General features: G+C 39.2%; 1 protein-coding gene across 5 annotated transcripts in view; it reads left to right on the forward strand.

The window, feature by feature from the left end:
* camk2g2 (calcium/calmodulin-dependent protein kinase (CaM kinase) II gamma 2) overlaps positions 1-16,558 on the forward strand; it is a 57,861-nt gene extending 41,303 nt beyond the window's left edge. Inside the window, exons 11-23 of one of the 5 annotated variants that reach the window (XM_084561941.1) lie at positions 657-740; positions 832-874; positions 1,470-1,529; positions 4,798-4,838; positions 7,701-7,781; positions 9,449-9,493; positions 10,364-10,409; positions 11,784-11,888; positions 12,230-12,343; positions 13,086-13,161; positions 13,261-13,355; positions 13,824-14,075; positions 14,731-16,558. In XM_084561941.1, coding sequence (XP_084418067.1) covers positions 657-740; positions 832-874; positions 1,470-1,529; positions 4,798-4,838; positions 7,701-7,781; positions 9,449-9,493; positions 10,364-10,409; positions 11,784-11,888; positions 12,230-12,343; positions 13,086-13,161; positions 13,261-13,355; positions 13,824-14,056 — 1,023 coding nt within the window. In that variant the 3' untranslated portion in view covers positions 14,057-14,075; positions 14,731-16,558. Of the gene's footprint in view, positions 1-656; positions 741-831; positions 875-1,469; positions 1,530-4,797; positions 4,839-7,700; positions 7,782-9,448; positions 9,494-10,363; positions 10,419-11,783; positions 11,889-12,229; positions 12,344-13,085; positions 13,162-13,260; positions 13,356-13,823; positions 14,076-14,730 lie in introns of all 5 variants that reach the window. The other 4 variants (XM_084561937.1, XM_084561939.1, XM_084561940.1 and 1 more) reach the window with 4 other exon arrangements.
* The last annotated feature ends 4,358 nt before the right edge of the window (positions 16,559-20,916 follow it).

Below are 20,916 nucleotides of genomic sequence, written 5' to 3' on the forward strand. Positions count from 1 at the left end.
AGACAACAGTTGTGTATTAAAGTTGTAAAACGGGCATATAAACATAGTTAACAGTTCAACCAGCATATATAACAAGTGAGAAATATTTTTTTTAATTAGATGTTATTCTCAAAGTTACTCAACACAGAAACTCGGGCATCTCTCAGTCAGGATAACATTACAGCCACCAGTTAAAAGATAAATAAGAAAATTTAGAAAAAGCAATGAGAAGCTTTTATCTGTGGTAAAGGATTTATTTTTTCTGTCCCTTTGGCATCATTATTGGACTAAAATCTTTCAAATACTCCAGCCTTACCTGCAAATTAAGAAGAAACTACACAGCCAAGTGAATCAGAGCACTTAGCAAATTAAAGATAATTTAGTTTTTCAGCTGTAAACATGGTGTTATCAAATATCCGAAGCTCTGATTAATCTGCTAATGATGAAGCTTACTCCCACTGGTGAAATTAAGTCAGACCAACTACAGACAAACTTGAAAAACCTGATGACAGAGTAGGTCGTCATTGTGTAAGCTTTGACTGGGTTGAGGAAAAAGACAAATTCTTTATTCTTTGCCTCCATCACATCCATTATTTAGAATCAGCTGAAGGCACTGTGTTGAAAATGAGCTTCACTGGTCAGCTGCATCTGTAATGTTATTTCCTCTCCACACACAGCAACGCTCCACCGTGGCCTCCATGATGCACCGTCAAGAGACTGTGGAATGTCTGCGCAAGTTCAACGCCAGACGGAAACTTAAAGTGAGTATGGCTGCAGTTAAACACACAAATGATCACAGAACACGTGTTGTTATAGTGATAATAATGTTGATCCTTTTTGTCTTGTCTCTAGGGAGCTATCCTCACAACAATGCTGGTGTCCAGAAACTTTTCAGGTGAGCTTTGTGTGTTAGTTTAAAATGAATAGGTTATCCCTTGATGTCTCACAAAAGGAAAATTATGCATATGACTGTTGCTCTACCTCTGTACCTCCAGTGTGAAATCTACTTCCTTTTAACAGCACAGTTTTTACTTTGCTTCAGGCTTGATATTCATCCTTGTAAGCAGTTTGATTACCAAAAAAACCTACGCACCACCTTTTATCGCAATCCCAATTTGTGGGCTGGACAGTTGTCTAGCAAGCTAACGCATGAATGCTTTGGCCCAGTGTTTATGTACTTTCATATTAGCAAACGCAGTTCCAGGGGATTACAGCCAACTACTTTCTACTGACGGATCTGGACAGAAGAAAGAAACAGAAGAAACAGACCAATGAATTGCTTCATACATAACTGGGCTTGTTTGTGAAGAGAAACATCCACAGAAATAAGATTAATAATTTGAAGTAGATTTCCCAAAGGTGAAAGTTAGTCGCTCCCTTCTAAAATCTTAATTAACTTAAAGAAAAAGAGAAAGGAAAAAGTCTGACAGGCTCAAGTGAGGCTCTGGTCCCACCTTCGGCACCACACTGAATCCCTCTCTATCCAATAGTGGGACGGCAGCATACCAGCCCTGCCGCTACCACCAGCACGGCCGCAATGGCACAGGAAGGTACGTTTGCTGGAGGGGGTGTTGGAGTCGGGCACTGCCAATTTTGGTACTCGGGCTATTGGCATGTAGCCTGGGCTGCTTGAACCAACCCCACCTGCTGCCTGCTGCCTGCAAACTAATAGTCCACTTTTAAATGGTCATCATTGCACTGGGACATCTTACATACACATCAGCATATAAATGGACGCCTCAGATGAAGCTCAGCTCTTGCCCTTTTATTACTGTTGCACTACTTGATGTGCTAATGAACAGACCTCTTCTCCTGGGACGGGGTATTTAATTTCCTGTGTTGAACACAACAGCCATTTAACTGACACCCAGCATGACCCTCTGACCTCCTTCCAAATAACACAGCTGCTACCTAGAAGATCTCTGGTTACACATCTCCACATTAACACAAGTATTGCATAACCTTTTCTGTGCAGTATAACCTTTTAACACTTCATATAATATATATAATTAGACATTCCAGTATCCTCTATAACACATTTACCCACTTTGAATTGGTTTGTATCCTCAGTAGTGATGCCCAGTCGATGCCTGCCTGTGCTCGCTGCAACCTTCCCTCTGCATGGCTCTGGCACTAACAGCCAGCCAAGCATGTTTATGAGCATACAGTACAGTTTGCCAGCCTGCATGGGGAGCTGGATCAACAGAATGCACAGTGTCCCTTTTTAACTTATTTACTTTGTCTTCTTTTTCTCCTGCCTGCTCTCTTGTTTTTGTGTGAAACAGACAAAACCACAAAAAATAAAAGAAAAACTCACTGCATTCACTGTGCTTCCCAGAAGTGCTTGTATGGTCAGCATCTGAAATGGCACTGCGCACGCATTTTTAGTGTCGAATCAGGAGGCGGGTGTTAGTTGTGTCAGGCATTTGTGGCCAGTCATTTACAGCAAGTGGTTTCTGTCCAGTCATATTTCTAAAGTGGGTGGTGTACCTAATGATGGAGAGGGAAATGTAAAAGTTAAGACAGAATAGAATAATACAAATGAGAAAAGCTATAGTGTACATGATGTAAACACAGAACACTGAAGGTTACTCTACAATAATTAATTCACCAATAAGTAATCCTACTAGAATGCCCACTTACCATTTATAAGATTGATCACATCCTTCTCTGTGACAGCAAGCTTTCAATGCCACTCTGCAACATGGTGATTCTTGACAGCTGTGACACATTTTGACTTCAGGCGTGGTCATTGTACAAACTAGTTAGTTTGAAGCATACTATAACCTTTACAGGTCAGTGTCAGTCACATGAGTGTTAAAGGCTGTTCACACAGGAAACACGGTTCTGTTGATAACAGGATGCCTCTCCAATAAGTTATAAATTTACTGAAGTTAAATTCCTTCACTCACTAAGATCAAGTGTTGCTGCATTACACAGCGCAAACTGGTTGTGGATCTGCACAGATGATGCCTTGAATTCAGAGGTTTCTGCTCAGTTTCATAACAGTTCAATGCACCCCTCTGCACTTTTTAAGATAAGGACTTGAAGTGGATGCTGCATGCCTGACTTGTTGATGAGCCACCGTCACCGCATGAACCCTTCACCTCTGTGAAAGTGATTTAAGAGTGAATGTACAGTATAAGCCTGACAGGTGTTTGTGCCAGCAGTTGTCATTTTCACTTTTCATTTAAGATGTTAAAATGCAGATATTAAATGCATTGTTTTCTTGCCTTCATTGCCCTCCTTCCTTCTTTATAAATGGAAGGTAAGGGTGGATTATTGGAACATGACTCCACGACAAATATAAGTGTTTAAACAGTATGTTTGCATATTTTTTCAGTCCACGTCTGCGTTTGTTTTAGTCTATATGTGTGTGTATTCGTGTGAACATTTTATTATTAGTTGTGTGTATTGGTGTCATTTCTTTGTCAGTCTGCTTCTAACTTTCTGGTCAGATTTTCAAAGTTGTGCGTGTAATTCAATGTAGGTTAAATGTCAGTTTCACCTAACGTGAACTAGATTTTAGCAGGAGGTGACTGATGTGCTATTTTTACCCCAAAGTTGCTCCACCATTAGTTGTTGAGTTGGCAACTTTGGGCTGAAACAAACCTCATTTTCTAGCTGCCAGGAGAGAATACCAATCAGATTATTTTGGATAAAAATCACTTATTTGCTCATTCGTTTCATTCATTAGCTTATTCATTCATTTATTCATATGTGCTCCCTTTAAGCCTTCAGAAAGGAGGATGACTGCCTCCATATTAAATACTGAACTAAGAGCAGTATATCTTTTGCTGGATAATTTTGCATTCTTTATGTAACTGAGCTGAAACTGATCTTATTTAGTTTGAGAGCAGACACAATCGGTTTTGTTTTACCTTTTATTGTTCATTATTTTATATACTTGGCAGTATGAGGGATGATTTTAACCAAAAAGAAAGGATTAAAATTTAACAAAACTCTTATGTGGTGCTTTATAATCAGATATTGTAATAGTAATAAATGTTGAAAGGTTAAAAGTTGTAAGTTATCATTTAATTTAAAATGTCCCTGGAAACGGGACAGATGAAGATAATCTCATAAGGAAACTGAAAATAGAACTAGAGAAGCTTAAGCATAAAATTTGTAGACATTATTTTTTCTTTTTAAGCTAATATCTGTCAAGAAAATTAAAAACTAAATAGACAAAGCTAAGTCAAGATAATGAGATTCTCAACAAAGCATTATTTGACATTAAATCAATATATTCATTTATTTTAAGTCATCCTTCGATTACATAATTTAACTGGTCATAATTATTACTTCTATTCATTTTAAATTACTACCTTTTCACTTTTACGTAATAACCAAGTCCAAAAAATGAATAATCTTTTTATCTTTTTATTATTTAAATAATTTGTCATATAAACACATCATCAGCGTGTAAGGGAAAAATGTGGGTACTTGCGTGCAGAAAGCGCTTTTTTAAAAAAAATCTGCGAAATTTTAAAAAATAATAAAAAAACTTCAGGGCTCATAACTGCTTCAAAGAAGACATTTTAATTATGTAGACAGTTTCCACATTTTGAATTTGCAGATTGCTCTGGCTGTATAATAAATATCAAATATTCCTTTTAACACTTTCTTCACTTAGCCTTAATTATCTCCTGTTCGTGCATAAATCTACTTTTTGGTAGGATTGTCCCTCATACAACAGTTCCTCTGTTAATCAGGTTCATCTAACCTGATAAACCTTTTTTGGGCCTTTATCCATCCTTCTGTTACACGGCTGTTTCTCAGACTGCATCCTCATCATCTTTTCTCATTTTCTTTCAGCGTGCAAAACTTTACTAAACAAAAAGTCGGATGGTGTTAAGGTAAGTTCCCCTGAGGGTTTTGTTATTATTCTTATTGTATTTACTCCTCTATCTTCTGTTTTCTCTCTTTTGGTCTGTCACTCTGACTACTGTCTAATAACATGTATCTGTGACATTATGAGCTTATAGAATACAGTATGGTCTTTAAGTTGTATTACTTTTGTGCTGTGGTGCTCCTTATTTAGTTTTTCTAATGTCCGTTTAATGTGATTTAAAGATTTTTCTGCCGTAGTGAAAAGTATTGATCTTAAAACTAAAGTAATTTAATATTAAAATGAAAGTAAAGGACATATTAAGGAACAATAATCTTTAAAATTCTGTGTATTTATATATTTTTACCACCAGTCTTTTCTTTGATTGAGTCAGACTCAGTGCATGCAGTAAAGTGCCATTGTCAAGTAGGGCCAAAACTAAATTCTCATTACATATAGTAACTTAAACAATAACTAAATCGCTTCACAACCGACAACCATTATACATACAAAACAATAATTTAACTCTTTTAGTTCTCCTTTAAATATTAACCCCCTACATTTATTTGCAGCTGATTCACTTTTTCTTCTGAAGCCTTCTTAGTATCCCTTTGTCTCATTTTTGTTCCTGTGTAAGCTTGTGCAGGGGTTTTGTTTTTATCTCTTTCTGGGATCAGTCTGGCAGCTTCACTCTTCTGCAGTTTTGATTAGTTCCTTGTTTCCCGATGACCCTTTATTTTTTCCTCCTCCTTTCCATTGCTGTCTGTCAGAAAAGGAAGTCCAGCTCGAGTGTTTGTTTGATGGTGAGATCGGCTCAGTCGGTTTTGTTCATTTTTCATTCTTTGTCCAGTCTTTTTCTCCTCCGGTCCTCCCCTCTTTCTATAAGGTTTTATTTATTTATTTGTTTGAGCAGAGATGCATTAGGCGACATTTCTGTTGGATTTCCCAGCTTCATTCAACATGCATTCCCAGCAAATAACACACACTGACTCCCATCAGTTATGAGGTCTGAGGTCTGACTCAACCGTCCATGGACAAGATCAGGCCTTCATTCTTGACCATCACAGGAGTCAGGGACGTTTTAATGACTCCAAAAATCACTCGACAATCATTTTCCCCTTCTGTTGTTTTTGCATACTTATTGTACCTTCATTACTTTTCATTTCATTGAATTCTTCTTTCCCCTTTTACCTTCAATAAAACAGCTGTCTTGGTCACCTGCAGATAATCATCACAAAAGTATTGACGTCTCTTGCTTCCTAAAGATATGCAGATATAAATAACACGTGGATCTGAACATTTTAATTCCTTTAAACAACTTTTTGTAGACAAAAAAATACTCTCAGAGAGACCTCAGATTAGGGACATCTGTGTTTTTCAGTTGTTGTAACTGCGCTGAAATTAACAGTTAACTGTTAATGAGTATATAAACCTCATAAAAGATAAGAACAAGATTGCATGTCAAACATTTAATCTCCTGAAACAATTGTGTCTAATCCTGTAACATCATTTCAAAACCAAACAAGGGAGTGGCGTCACAATGCTGACAATTAAACACCTAATATCAGTGTAATATAGTCTGCATATGTTCTGATCGTTCAGATGTTCATTTAATTATTCAAATTGTCCCTGTTCTAGACCTGAAATACAGTGAAAGATGGGATAGCTGTAGTTTTCCTTGCTAGAAGATTTGTGTTGCACATTAGTTTTTCTGTTTAAAGATGTTCCTAGTGCCAAGAACAGTTTAAAGTCACACTGGGATATTTGCTCATCTCGTAGTTGTTGAAAAACAGCTGAAAACCTCCCAGCACTTTGCTCTTAACCCTAAATTGACATAATCCGTTTGTCCACACCTCTCAACTTTCCTGTGGGAATATTTGCATTCTCCTTTCCCTCCAGTTAGCCTGAGGCTGAAGGGAGAGTCCAGCTCACACAGTGTTCACATCACACATTCATGTTATAATCTGCAGCATAACCTGCACCTCTGTTAAACAGCAAAACATATGATCTTAAAATACATTGCTGCAAATTCAGAGTTCGTGTGACAGAAAACTCGTATTTATTTTCATTAAAACTGATTTTTAAAAATGTTAAAAATAGTTTAGCTCAGTTTCATTAAAATTGCTTATAGCTCAGAATAGCGTTGTGAGTAAAATACTTTTTGCTTTTGCATGAGCTATAGGAGGACTATAAAATGTAGTACTTAACTCCATGCATGCACATACATTAGAAAACTTTCAGAAGGTCTTTCTCTGCATGCACTGACCTGGACTGGTAACTATTATAAACTTATTTTCTAACTTTGTTTTACATATATTTTTACTTAATTGCCGCCATAAATTAGCCGCTACTTGCTGTAGCTCGGATTATTTATTTCTTTAACCCGTCTGATTCTGATTAACCTGATTTTGTGCTGGCAAAAATTATTTAAAACTCCCAGTTTGAAAATATATTCACTGTTTTAAAATGCATGTGCTGACTAACTCTTCTGTGTTTTGTTTTTTGTTTAAATTGTTGTATAAAATCTGCACACATAGACATTTAATTCAGGCATACAGCAATACACAGATTTTTAATCCACAATTTAAAAGCTAGTCATGTCAGTCAACCTTGTTACACTCATACTGTCACATTTATTTGTCCTGTTATGGGTTAAAAGTTTTACTTTGAAGCCACATGCACAGCACACATACAGGAGAGCACAACAACAAATGGCTTTTAAAATAGCAGCCTTAAACCCTACTCTCTTACAGTATGTGGCATATTTCTATTGGCCGTGTAATGGCTCTACTCCTGTTTACAACCTGCGTTTCCACAACCTTCAGTGGTTAATGGTTAAGACCCAGTGGGAGCACCGGGAGTCACTCTGTGTTGTGTTTCTTTGCCCCAGTCGCAGGGAAACAACAGTAAAAACAGTGTAGTAAGCAGCAGCAGCACCAAAGACAGCAGCATGTCATCTTCAGCTCCAATGGTACCTCATCTCTGTTTGGTTTCTTTCACGTTGCTTTTTATGGCATCATTTCATTGTTTCCATCTTTTCTGTTTAATTCGGTCTCCTTATATTTTTGTCCATTCCTATGTTAAGTGATTATTCTCTGTATTCTTGTACGTCCTCTACCTGGTCTATCATCCTCTGCGTCTTTGCTTCTATTTTGAACACAAATTGTGATACTGGCAGTGAATTTGACGACTTGAAAATTGAACGACTGGTCTGTGCCTCGAAGAGTCTCTCCTGGCTTGTGTTTTACCCATATCTCCTGTTAATGCCACTCATATATATTTGCTCAGTGCACAACACTGACAGGTGGACAAATGACTTTCATTTTGTGGTACATCAGCAGACACTTCAATCAAGTTCTGCCCACATCCTGGTGACTCCATTGTGTGTTCAGCTATGTCACCTGAGCTTTGCTGATGATTTGGCTGTTGTAGTGGGGGTTAATGCAATGTCTTGGAAAGAAAAGCTTGAAAACTCAGGCAAATCTTAAATTGCTTTACCATTTGAAAATAGTAAATTAGGACTACTGGGTAAAACAGGAGCTTGAATGGACCTGTGACAGAGCGCTCATAAGTGCATGAAGATGCAGCCCCTGCATTCATATATGTGATTTAATATACAGTAGATCTTACCGTCTTTTCCCATGTTTACAGGACTAAGCTAGCAGTTCCCCCAAGTTTGTCAGTCTTACGCTAAACTAAGCTGGCTTCAAATTTACCATGCAGACATGAAAGGAGTGGCGTAAGTCTTCTCACTTAAGACAGTATTCATGATTATTCATTGTTATGTTTCACATAATGCCAGAGGTGAATTCTGCACGCTGGGGTAACCCCATAGTTTTAGAGGTTACAAACTCAAGACTGCAACGCAAAAGACTTAAAACGCCCCAAAATTAATTGCGAAGCTTTCCCCATAATCTCATATGTCATCGAAGGGGCTGCATGTTCTAAGGCTGGGTCTGTTGTGGATTTAAATCAGATGGAGTCCAACTGACTGACTAAATCTGCATACTGTGGGATTGTTTTCTAAACGATTACAGAACCTGGAGCTCTTGAATTTCTTTGTGCTGAATGTTTCTGTGGTCAAGGCCGAGGATGAGGAGTGGTTACACACACAAACAGTTGTCACTAAGTTTACACCGTGTCAGATGGAAGGCTAAGATGGGAAAGATCTGCCTGATTAGAAATATTAGGCAGTTTGTCTTTGAGCGAGTTTGATTCAGGATGTAGGGGTAACATAAGACCTAACATTAAAGACAATGTTTAATGAGTTTTTTTTTAAGCTTCTTGAAATGTTCCGCAGACCCTCCTCCTCAGCCATGGCCCTAACTGTTGAAATGTGTTTAGCTGTGTTCATGGCTGTTTTCATGCATTTTTGACTCTAAAATAATCCGTAGCCACAGAGCTGGTGGATGGGAAACAGACTGACACTGACCACATCCACAGTGTTGTGTTTAATCACCATAACTGCTCCACAGCCTCTGTACTGTAGCTCCTGTGCTTTTGTTTTGGTGTGTGCATATGCGTCTGTTTTGTGTGTTTGTCGTCGTTTTATATGTTGGTAATCCCTGGCATCTTTTGCTGGTGCCCCCCTCATCCATCCCCTCCCTGCATGGTAAAGTGTCTCCTACCTCCCCCCAGGAAGCCCAGACAACTGTTGTACACAACCCAGCTGATGGCACCAAGGTAAGCCGCTCCTTCTCCAGCCTCAAGCCACCAGCTGCAACTAACACTCATAGATAATTTGTGGAGGATTTTTCTAAATATATCTCTATACACTGTTAGGCTATTGAAAATTGAAAATGTGTAAAAAGAATTCTAATTTTTAAATACATTTTCAAGTTGCAATAATTGTCCCAGTTATCAAGTTCAACTGGATAGTTGTATTCACACATAAGCACATGATTTGGTTTTCTTCCCTGATATGTGTTCTGCTAAAATTGCTTAAATTTATCTAAAAGAGAAACTTCTACTTGTACCATCATAACCAGCAGAAGCACATTCGCTGAAAACTGCCATTTTCAGATATTCATGTCAGACTTTTTACCAAAATAGGAACCAACTACCCCGCTGCTTGCACTGTCATGTTGGTGTTCAAGCTTGCACAACAGTAGTATCACTAGATATTAAAAATGACAAAGCTCTTGCACTATTTTCTTTACACTAACACTTTTCTCACTTTGCCACACGGGCATGCTTCCTCTCGCGGACCAGTTACACACTAGCAAGCACACTCCTTCCTCTTAAAGTTAGCTACACAGTTTCTAGCTGCTCACACACTTATGTTTGTCATGTGTGGCTCTCTGCGCTTCCCCTCGCTGCTGTCCTGGCTGGTTTGTGTTCCTGGGAGGGAGTCATCCACTCGTCCATCTGTCCGTCACGTTGTCTGTGTGTCTTTATCGGTCAAAAGCTTCCCGACCTTGCCTCACTTACAAATAAAAAATTATTTGTCTTTCTATTGATCCCCCTTCCTTTATCCAACTTTTTATTTTTCCACCCACTCCTCTTTTCTCTGTCCATCTGTCTCCTTTTGTGTTAATCCTTTCTGTTTGACAGGGCTCCACAGAGAGCTGCAATAACACAGAAGAGGAGGAGATGAAAGGTAGGAAAGGTACTTGTCCAACTTTCACCTACTCTGCATGCCCTTTATTCACTTGGTATCTTAAAATGACAAAAATATCAAAATATATTTTCACTACTTCACCACATGGCGTTGTAGTGCCAACTAAGGGGGCCTTGTAACGAAACCTGCTAAGTTGTTTGGAAGCTGTGGTTAGAGAAGTGGACTTACGACTTCAGGGTCACTGGTTTGAATCCTCTTTGTGCTGGAGTGCCCTTGAGTAAGACGCCAAGCCCTGAAAAAACTGCTCACGTGCATCGAAGCACACTTTTCCAAGTGTGCTTACTACTCCATGTGTATAAATGTATTGGTTAAATGCAGAGAACAAACTATCTATGTGTGCATATACATATCCTTGGCCAATAGAGCCTATTCACATTAGCATTTTTTATTTAACAGCAGATAACAACTACTTCGTCCATCTTGTTCTATTGCTTCAGAGCAAAATGCTAAACCCCTTTCTGCTCGCTCATTAAAGTTGTTCTGATTATCTTAAATTTTCTCGCTTTACAGAAGTGAGGAGTGGATGATAATTCTCTGCTATATTTAATCTGTTTAATGGGTACCTTTGTCTCATTTTGATTGTTGGTTGGTTGGCATGAGTGTCTGCATACCAGCATCTCTTGCCAATTAAGCCTTTAACCGGCCGTCTCAGGCTTGGGGATGACCCTTTAATGTCTGATGAATGAAGCACGACAGAGCTACCCGCAGCTTTCCAGGAGAGAGTAAATCCTGTTACTTAAGGTAGCTTTCCACTGACCAGCGCTTGATCTCAAAGAGGGGCATTGCTGACATGAAGTTTGGCTCTTCTTTCTTATTGCTCAAGTTGAGTTTGCTGTATCATCTTAAAAGAAGATGTTATTGTATTTATTTAGAGTATTTAGAGTATTTCTGCTGCACCAACTATGTCTGATCTTCCACATAGTTGGTGCAACAGACTGCTGATCTCCTTGTGGCCTTGATGCTCCTTAAAGTGTACTTACTTTGGACCATAGGTGACCTGAGAGGTTTGGCTGCTTGTGGTGGCCTGTCCAGCTTATGTCTTTTACTTTCTAGTGACACAGTAACAGATTTAAATGGTAAAAAATTTAGTCAGTAAATTAAGGAGTTGACAGAAAATCAGTTACGAGTATTTATATAGACAATTGTGCAACAGCTCCAGCTTGATAAATGAGAGGATTTGGAATAGAAGTTTGAGACTGTGGTCAGACAAGGTATTCGAAGATGGGGACAGGACCATGGGCCATTTTACTAACTTATTACTTATTTTCCTAGATTATATAAAAATAACATCATCTCAGCCTCACTGTCAGTCCATATTTGTGTATTTTTGTGTTTGTCTTGTGATGAGTGCAGCTGCTGCTGGTGAATCTACTAGCACAGACAGTGCAGGGTTAAGTCAGTGCAGCACTGTTGAGGAACAGGCCCAGACCCCATCTCCTCAATGCCCACCAGCCTCCTGTAAGTTGGCAGCAGTTTCCCTAATTCAACTCTCAGCTCTGACCTTTCTGTCCTGGTTTTCCTCGTACACCCGACCACTGTTCTTAAGCAAAAGAAATCTCCCCTAAAAAACAAGACAGTAAAAAGGGGCTCATGAATACGCTCACTTGCTCTGGTTTGCCCTGTTCTGCTGCCATCTGCTGGCACCCTGACATGACTACAGTTTATTTCTCCTTTTCTTTTTTCTAAGTATCATCTGAGTGTCTTGAGTGTAATTTCAAACAATCACAGTTTGATATACTGAAGGCTGAGAAGCCACTTACGTAATGTTATTTTACTGGTATGACTGTACCTGCCTGCAGCTGGTCTCCTGCAGGAGGCTGGTAGCAGCCCCTCTGTCCCTGCAGCTCAGAGCACCTGTCCTAAGCCAGAGTCTGCCCTTTTACTCCCTGCACGCAGCAGCAACCTGCAGCAGAGTAAGTGTCAGGCAGGTGGTGCACTGCTTTTGCAGAGCTGTCCTAAAGCTGTGTTCATTTGGTTTGTTCTAACTTTCTGTGCCAGTTGTTGGCAAAGTTGGAGGAAGACTTTATGGACATAACTACATGCAGGTGTAGAGTTTGCTGGCCCTTCCGGGCAAGCAGCTGCATGTTAGCGTAATTTATAACATAATGTACATAAAGTCTGGTGTGTGGGTGTTTCTGCTGATTCATTGTCTTCAATACAAACTTAGTTGATTCAGTGAATCCGGTGTGACGTGCTTCTAGTTTCATACAGTCAATGTCTCACTTTTAATATCTAGTCCATTTCCGCAATTATGTGCCCTTTCCTGCAGAATAATTACCGTAGATATAATATTTATTGATCTTGCTTGGTGTGTGCACAGTGAAAGTGTTTTTTGGAGTTGTGTCAGTTGAGACAAGTTAGCTTAAGCTTTTGCTTAGAGAAGTTTCCCGGTTCAGCAGCACATTGACTCTTGAACGTTACAGCCCCAAATACTCTTGATTCTGTGTTCAGCATGGACAGTGTGTTGTGTTCCGTACAGGGTGACTTCAAATGTCACTGTCATTTTTACCAGAGGCGATGCCCATGCGCGGAATTTATTTCAAATGTCAGTAAGTCGAGGTGAAGCATGGGCAGTGGGATGTGCACGTTCAGCCTTCATTTGATTCCTGACAGTCTGTAACCTGTTCTGGTCGCCTCTCTTTGTTTCTGTTTCAGCTCGTAAACAGGAGATAATAAAGATGACAGAGCAGCTGATTGAAGCCATCAACAATGGAGATTTTGAGGCTTATACGTGAGTTGCATCATGGTTCAAATATGGAACATACATCACTGTAAAGTTCTTGTTTTTTGATTGAATATACATCTATTCTGCTGTGTTTTCATATGACAGGAGAATTTGTGATCCAGGACTGACTTCTTTTGAACCAGAGGCCCTTGGAAACCTGGTTGAGGGCATGGACTTTCACAAGTTCTACTTTGAGAATCGTAAGTATGTCTTTGCAGTACTTGGCCTTGCTGCCCAGACTTCAGTCTTGTGTAATTACGGTGTAAAATTCATTCACCATAATTGTTACATAAGTCCCTTAAAATAATTATTGGAGGGAAATACAGAAAATATGATAATCAATCATCAATTTGGTAATTTCCTGGAAAATAATTTTAAAAGATGTTGGTGACTCATCCTGCAGCAATCCTCTAGATGTTTCATAGGGACTTAAAGGTTCAAGTATAGATTCCAGGTTTCCAAAAATACTTAACGTCGTGCTGAATCTGGTAAATGTGTACAAGGATACACATTTTATATCATATGTCAGTTTATTCAAATGCATTAAATGTGATTGTTAAACTTAAGTTAAGCGGTTTAATGTTGGAACTCAAATATGGTTAATTAGTGAAGCACTGACAGACCTGACCAGTTACATACAGCTGAATTATACATTACCATCCCCACAGTTCTCAGTAAAAACAGCAAACCAGTGCACACCACCATCCTCAACCCCCACGTCCATTTGATCGGTGAGGATGCTGCCTGCATCGCCTACATCCGCCTGACGCAGTACATCGACACCCAGGGACGGCCGCGCTCCTGCCAGTCAGAGGAGACGCGTGTGTGGCATCGCCGCGACGCCAAATGGCTCAATGTGCACTTCCACTGCTCAGGAGCGCCAGCTGCACCCCTGCAGTGAACTGAATACCCGGGCCCAGGTGAGGTGATACATGTGAACAGTTTTATGCACCATGAAAGTATTATAGCTGACTAAAATCTGCACAGGCTGTTTGGCTTTTCAGCTACTTATTCTGCTTTCTCCTCATCTTTTTTCCTCTACCATGTCTTTTCTTTCCCTTCCTCATCTAGTTCCTCCTTCTTTCTCTTTTTTGCCTTTCTTCCACTGTCACTTACAGCTCATTTTATTTTCCTTCCAGTGCCTCGTCATTCTTTCCATCTTTATTCTCTTTACTCCCTTCCTCCATATTTTTCCTCTTCCTTTTTTACTTCTACTTATTTTGCCTCCGTTTCCACTTTCTCTTCTGCTGCTTCTTGCATTCACATTTCCCCCTCTTCTGCTTACTTTTTCCCTATTCCTCTTCCACTTCCTCGTCTCTTTCCTCCCCTCTACTTTCACTTCCTCATCCGCCCTCTTCTATTTTAACCTTTTATCTTGTGATTGCTTAGCATGATAGTGGTTCTTAGACTGTGTGTAGTCAGATGATATAAAAATACCAAGGCTATATTGAGCTTGCTTTAGTAATGGCCTCTGAACATACACTATAAAACTTCAACTATATGGCTAATGTTTGGATGAACTCAACCCTTCAGACAGCTTCCTCCTCACTTGCTGTCGTGTTCTTCCTCCTCCAGCTTTGCCTGAACTCTAAAGCTATTTGGAGCATTTACTCTCCGTGGTCGGAGCGGTGCCTGGATCCTGGCTGGGAAGAGGCTGCTTGGAAAACACAAAAGTGTTCATTACAAATTTACAAAAGGAAAACAAAACGTAATCAAAAAAAATATGTCATATTTCAAAAGCTTGACTGAGTGGCCGACCAACACCAACAATCCAGTCCAATCCTAGCTACGATGTTGGGGCCCAACTGATGTTAGCCCCTTCTTGCAGATGGTGCATGCTTCTGGCGGCAACACAGGGGTGATGCTGCCCTGGTCCTTTTCTCCCATGGCCTTTATTTCCCCGTCTTTGTTTTGTCTGCCATGTGGAAAAGTATTAATGTGTTAAAAAAAATAAATAAATAAATAAATAAAAAACATATATAACAACTTCACACACTTAGTGAGTATGACTGGGGCAGCAAGCATATCTGGAAAAATGTGATTTCTTTTTGTCTCGACAGAGCAGCAGAACGTCTACTTCAGTGCAAGTATTGTTTGTTTTATAGTTAACAGTTTTTTTTGTGGGTGGGGTCCATGGGAACAGAAGCAACTAATATCTACTTAATATCAAAGTTCAATTTCTGTGTCAGGTTTGTGCAACAATATTTTCAAAGGGTTTAGGTGTTGTGATATGTTACTGAAGGGACCTTTATTTTTATTTTCACCACTTTTTGTATTATGTGTTAAGAGTTCTGTATTATCTCCTGACTGGGGGATAATATTTTAAAGTATTTTGTGTTAAAAAAAATATTTTTAATCAAAATGGGGATTTTATTTAACAGAATTGTGTATAAATAAATATTTATATAGGAGAATGGGGGCACATGATGTGCTTTAAGGGTGTAGGGTGGGGGGGTTGGCATGACAGAGTGGGTGTTTTTTTTTTTTTTTTTTTCTGCTTTGAGGTCCCGAGGTGTAAATAGAAACCAGTATATTTACACACAAACATGCATGTACAGTACTCAAGGTTTCTGTGCTCCAACCTTTGAGGTGGAGCTTCTCTTGAGCTTTAGACACAACATCCAGGCCAGCTCATCCTGAAGTTGCAGAAGGCCTCCATCTGTCTGCCCTGACGTTTATGAAGTTGAACATTAGGTGGCGCCATCGGTCAAAGTCTAAAGCTCCTCAAATTTCTGAACTACCTAATCTAACAGCACGAACACCCTCACACGGCAACTTCTTACTTTTACTTTGTCTGTTTTTGTGTGTTTTGACGTGAAGCATGATTTATTTGAACTATCTAATGGCCTGTACTGTTTTTGCACAGACACTTAAGACTCGATGCTGTTGTGTTTGCTCTTCCGAGGGAGTGAACCTTTCTGCAACTTCAGGTTACACTTGCCAAAATCCTTTCCTTCCACCCCGCCCTACCTCTGCCCCTCTACTTCCATCATTCCTACTCTCCACATCTGGTGTGACCTTTGCTAGCCAGTCCATTACTGTCTTAGTAGCACCACGCTGTGTGATGATGATGAAGATGTCACTGTCTCTTGTTCTGATTGTGTTTTTAAAAGTTGTATATTATCAGTCTTGGCTTGATGTACTTCTGTGTGAAGTCCTGGCATTATTAAAAAAAAGCATGTTAAATGAGAAATCACCTGAAGGATTGGGCAGAAAAAAAAAGGCATGATGGGGAAGAGGGCTATGTTGACTAGAGGGCTGTGGGACCTGATGGCAATCAGTGGATTTGGTCCCTTTTGTCAGTTTCTGTTGTAAATGTTCTAGTTGTTAGTGTTTTGATGTTGATATTTTTATCAGTTGTTTTAGCCAGAACTTAAAAGAATATATTAAAGGTTCAAATGAATGAAGGCTGAGACTGCCACTACCTGTTTCTAACGTGCCCGTAGTCTCCTCACACACCTAACGCAGAACTCGAGACAAAAACTCCTCTTTCTTATATTGAAATTCACAACATTATATAAGCACATGAGATCAAAGATTCTCCCTTTAAAGAGGACAAATCAACTCTCTGTGTCGGTGGTTGAACTTTGCTGCACTGTTTTTTTTCACTGTATCGTAGAAACGTCGTCAGTGTGTGTGACTTTGTACCAGCAGAGGGGTGAGCCTCGCCGTCTGTCGCGTCTCCGTCCTGCGCTGCTCCATAGTAACTCATGCACTACTTAGGCTGTTGCTGGTGGTCACCTACACGCAGAATTCACAGTTATCCCTCAGATGATCACATATCACATCATATCACGTGTGCTGACACAAGTCGAGCAGATTAAAAAAAAAAAAAAAAGAAATGTAGTGAATCTTTCGTGAGCCTCCTGTATCCACCGCCTGTGCTGTGACATATCCCACCTGCCATGAAAACTGTGCCCCCCCCCCCCCCCCCCAACTCCCTCTCACGTTTTGCACCATACGACGCGTTGTAATACCAGTACTGAAACTATGTGATGTTTTTTATGGCTCTAAGTAATTGTCTGTGCTGCGGGCACTGGCCCAGTTGTCTGTCGTTGCCACCAGTCTGACAAGATGCTTTTCTTTCATTCTGTCTGTGTGTATGTGTGTGTGTGTGTGTGTGTGCGTGTGCGTGTGTATTTCCGCGTAGTCATGGGAATGTTTAAATGGGAACATAAGATGCAGTGTAACCTTACAGGTCATCTAAAGTGGAGGAAACAGTTTGCCAAACTATTTGGACAGTTGATAATTAGCAGCGTTGACAGATTAATATAAAGTCTCTGCAGGTGACATTTTGATGTGGTGTCGATGTAAACACAGATGTTAACAATGATGTGATTAAAGTTCTCACTCCATTCAGATCCACCGGTTCTATGGTCCTAGTCTAGCAGTTGTTACTTTTTTTGTAATTAGTTGCACAACAGTAATTCTCAACCTTTTTGCCTGTGACCCCTTAAACTGAGGCAGCATGTACTCACCACTTATAGGTGGTTTACCGGTCCACCTATAAGTAATGATTTTCTTCCGTTTGTGTTTGATTTGGATCTTATTTCAAAGTCTAAAGAGGAAAAATTACCACAAGAAAAGATTGTATATCACATCCTATTAAAGGTACCCTGTGGAGGTTTTGACCAACAGCAGCACTATAGAGGCATTTCATTTTTCAGACACTGTAACATTCCTGCCAACGGCTGCACACTATTTCACTGATCTGAAATAGTGTTCAAAGTTAGTATTATAATTTACCTGCGGCAGAATTATTTACTCTACTCTGAAAACGATTTGTCCTTATTAAATAGGTGGTTTAAAATCATTGAAGTTATACAACTTTAAGTTTCAAAGACACTTTTTCCAGATGAAACAAAATCAAGTAAACCTAGGTCTGCAGAGTTTTCAGTCACTCATCTAAACCTTTAGTCTTGCAGAAAATAACTTTCATCTTTGGGTTTTGGTGCCAATTTCAGACCACTGAACTGGACTAGAAGAATAACACACATCTAACAGTTACAGAGCATTATTGGCAACTATTTGAAGTTGATAGTCCAATCCTGATTGAAACCATTATAAGTTATTTATGAATCTGGGGGAAAAACTGTGGAGATGGTTTCAGTTATTAAATTCAGTTAAAATGATGAGGCATCACTGAGCTCCAGATTAACAGAGTAACATGACAGGGTCTTAGTTAAGTTTGTAAATATAATTTACAGAAAAGACCTATCTACAAAAGAAAATTAAAGTGAAAATGAATCTTAACAGGACAAATACTTTGGCAAACATTTAATATGTGTTAATTCTAACTTTGACCGAAATGAGGGGCCAGAAAGATTCCTGAAATGCTTCAAACAGATGCTGGAAAAGGATAATTTAAAAAAACACACAATCTTTAACAGCAACACTATATATGCAGTTTTACAAATATAGGAAGAAATATGCATGTCTACTTTCTGGTAATTTTTCACTGTTTACTTGATAAAGAAATGGAAATCTATGTTATTTGCATCCTCGAGGTTATGAAATGGCTGTCTGAGATATCGAAATCAAGTGATGTTATCTCGCATTAAAGATTAGCAAAAGCCTTAGCTTGTATGTGCCCCTTTAAAAGTACATTTATTGCATTGTAACCTTACAATAAAGGGGGCTACACATGTCTATACTCTGAGTTTCAATTGGATGCTGGATTTTTGCATGACCATAAGTTAATAAAAATCATACATTTAAAAGTGTTTGGTTGTTATTCGTGGCTTTGTTATTATTGGAAAGGAGCCTCGCTGATGCACCGGATGTTGAGCACTCACACCAACATAGAAATAATACTCACAGAAAAAAAGTGGAGGTCAAATTTATTTGATTTTCTGTAAGTAACTGCATTCAGAATTCTCCAAAATGAACCAAAACCTGAAACACAGTGGCTGTCATTAGCTCAGGTAAGGACCATAGAGTGTGACATTATGAGGTCACGGCTTCAGGAGCAGATTACATTATGGAGGTCAGGTCAGCAGAATGAGACATCCTTATGTTTGCCTCGACAAGAGCTGGGTTACACCCTGGACAGGTCGCCAGTCTAACGCAACGAGACCAACAACCATTCACACTCACATGCACACCTACGGCCAATTTAGAATCACCAATTAACCCAATGTCGTTGGACAGTGGGAGGAAGCCGGTGCACTAGGAGAGAACCCAGGCAGACACAGGGAGAACATGCCTATTATTATAGTATGATAATACTATAAGAGCCACTAATGGCCTTCCACATATTTGGCTGAGGGATACAGCGTAAGCATGAGCTTGGTGGCTTGAGGAGGCTGAGACCTCCACCTGCAGCTGTAGTGGGCTGATCATCTGGTTTGGTTTTACAGGCCAGAGTCAGCGGAGGAGGTTGGACCTTCCAACCCAACCTCCACAGTATTAGTGAGTGTTAGAAACGGGTCCTATTTAAAAACTCCCACTGGTAACGTGATGATGTCATACTGATGTCATGATTACATCATCAAGAACAAGAATAAAGGTGACTAAAAGCCACGCCCTTTATGGTCATGTCTAGGTGTCATAGGTATCTTAGCATTAGTCAGTGGATAAACTCAGATATCCATCATCTATGACGATACTACAGTTGATTTTAGAGGTTCACTTCAAACCAGCCAATTTTATCTGAACTGGAAACGGTATTACAAGATCATGGCTTCATGATTCACTCACAGCAGGATCACCCTTAAAGTGAAACTTTAAGTGTTAATAAATAATAAATGTTGCTGCTTGAGTAGAAGTAGCCATCAAGATAAATCTTCGACCATACAGTTTAAGTTGTATTATTAGTAATGTTGGATAGTTGGAGTGTTTTGGCGATGATGCAACTTCACAAACTTATAATTTATTGACTCATTCAAATTCATTCTAATAATTTTTCAACCTACATTTTGATCTAAGTACTTAGTAGTCGCCACTAGGGGGTGCCAAACTTCAAACAAATCAACCTCAGGCACTTCCTAAGTCATTTTGATAGAGGAACAAAATTATGTACCGAATCATATTTTTTATAAAATTCCTAATTGGTATTTATTTATTTACAACACAGAAACACAAACAGGTAATTAAATGCAAAGTGGAAGATATATCAATATGGAAATAACTTTTTAGTCTCAAATCATTTTTTCTCAAAAGAAAGAAAATTGTTAGTTGAGTTTTAGGAGCCAGTGTAATCAGGAGGGATGGCAAACATAGCGTGTAAAAACGGATGTGTTTTTAAGCCTCTGCTCCTGTGTGAGGTTATAAAGCTGTGGGTTTTCATACCTTTGATTCCTGATGGTGTCAGTCCCCTCCGTCACTCAGGCACAATATAATGCCTTTCCATGAGTCCAGCTTGATGGGCTTGATGTACTGTGGTAATGGTTCCCTTTCTTAATCTGATAAAATATATATATATATATATATATATATATATATATTACTCCATCATTGTTGTGGCTGTGGCTAGCCACATTAGCTGCTACAAGCACAGCAACGCAGCCTCAACCTCTGACTGAGCCAACTGTCGACAGTGCATTCTGGGTAATGTAGGAGCCCTGGAGTTTTAACTAAAAGGCAACCACACAGATTCAAAATAATTTACAATTCATTAAATCATTCAGATAAGTCATATTTTTTTTATATATATATAAGTTTTGAACATTTTAAAAAAAATAACAATAATAATAATTTATATTTGACCTAACACTAGTCAGTACAACTCAATACCAGAAATATTTGCATAAATTTGTAATA

The sequence above is a fragment of the Chelon labrosus genome (assembly GCF_963514085.1).
Source record: "Chelon labrosus genome assembly, chromosome: 15".
NCBI lineage: Eukaryota > Metazoa > Chordata > Actinopteri > Mugiliformes > Mugilidae > Chelon > Chelon labrosus.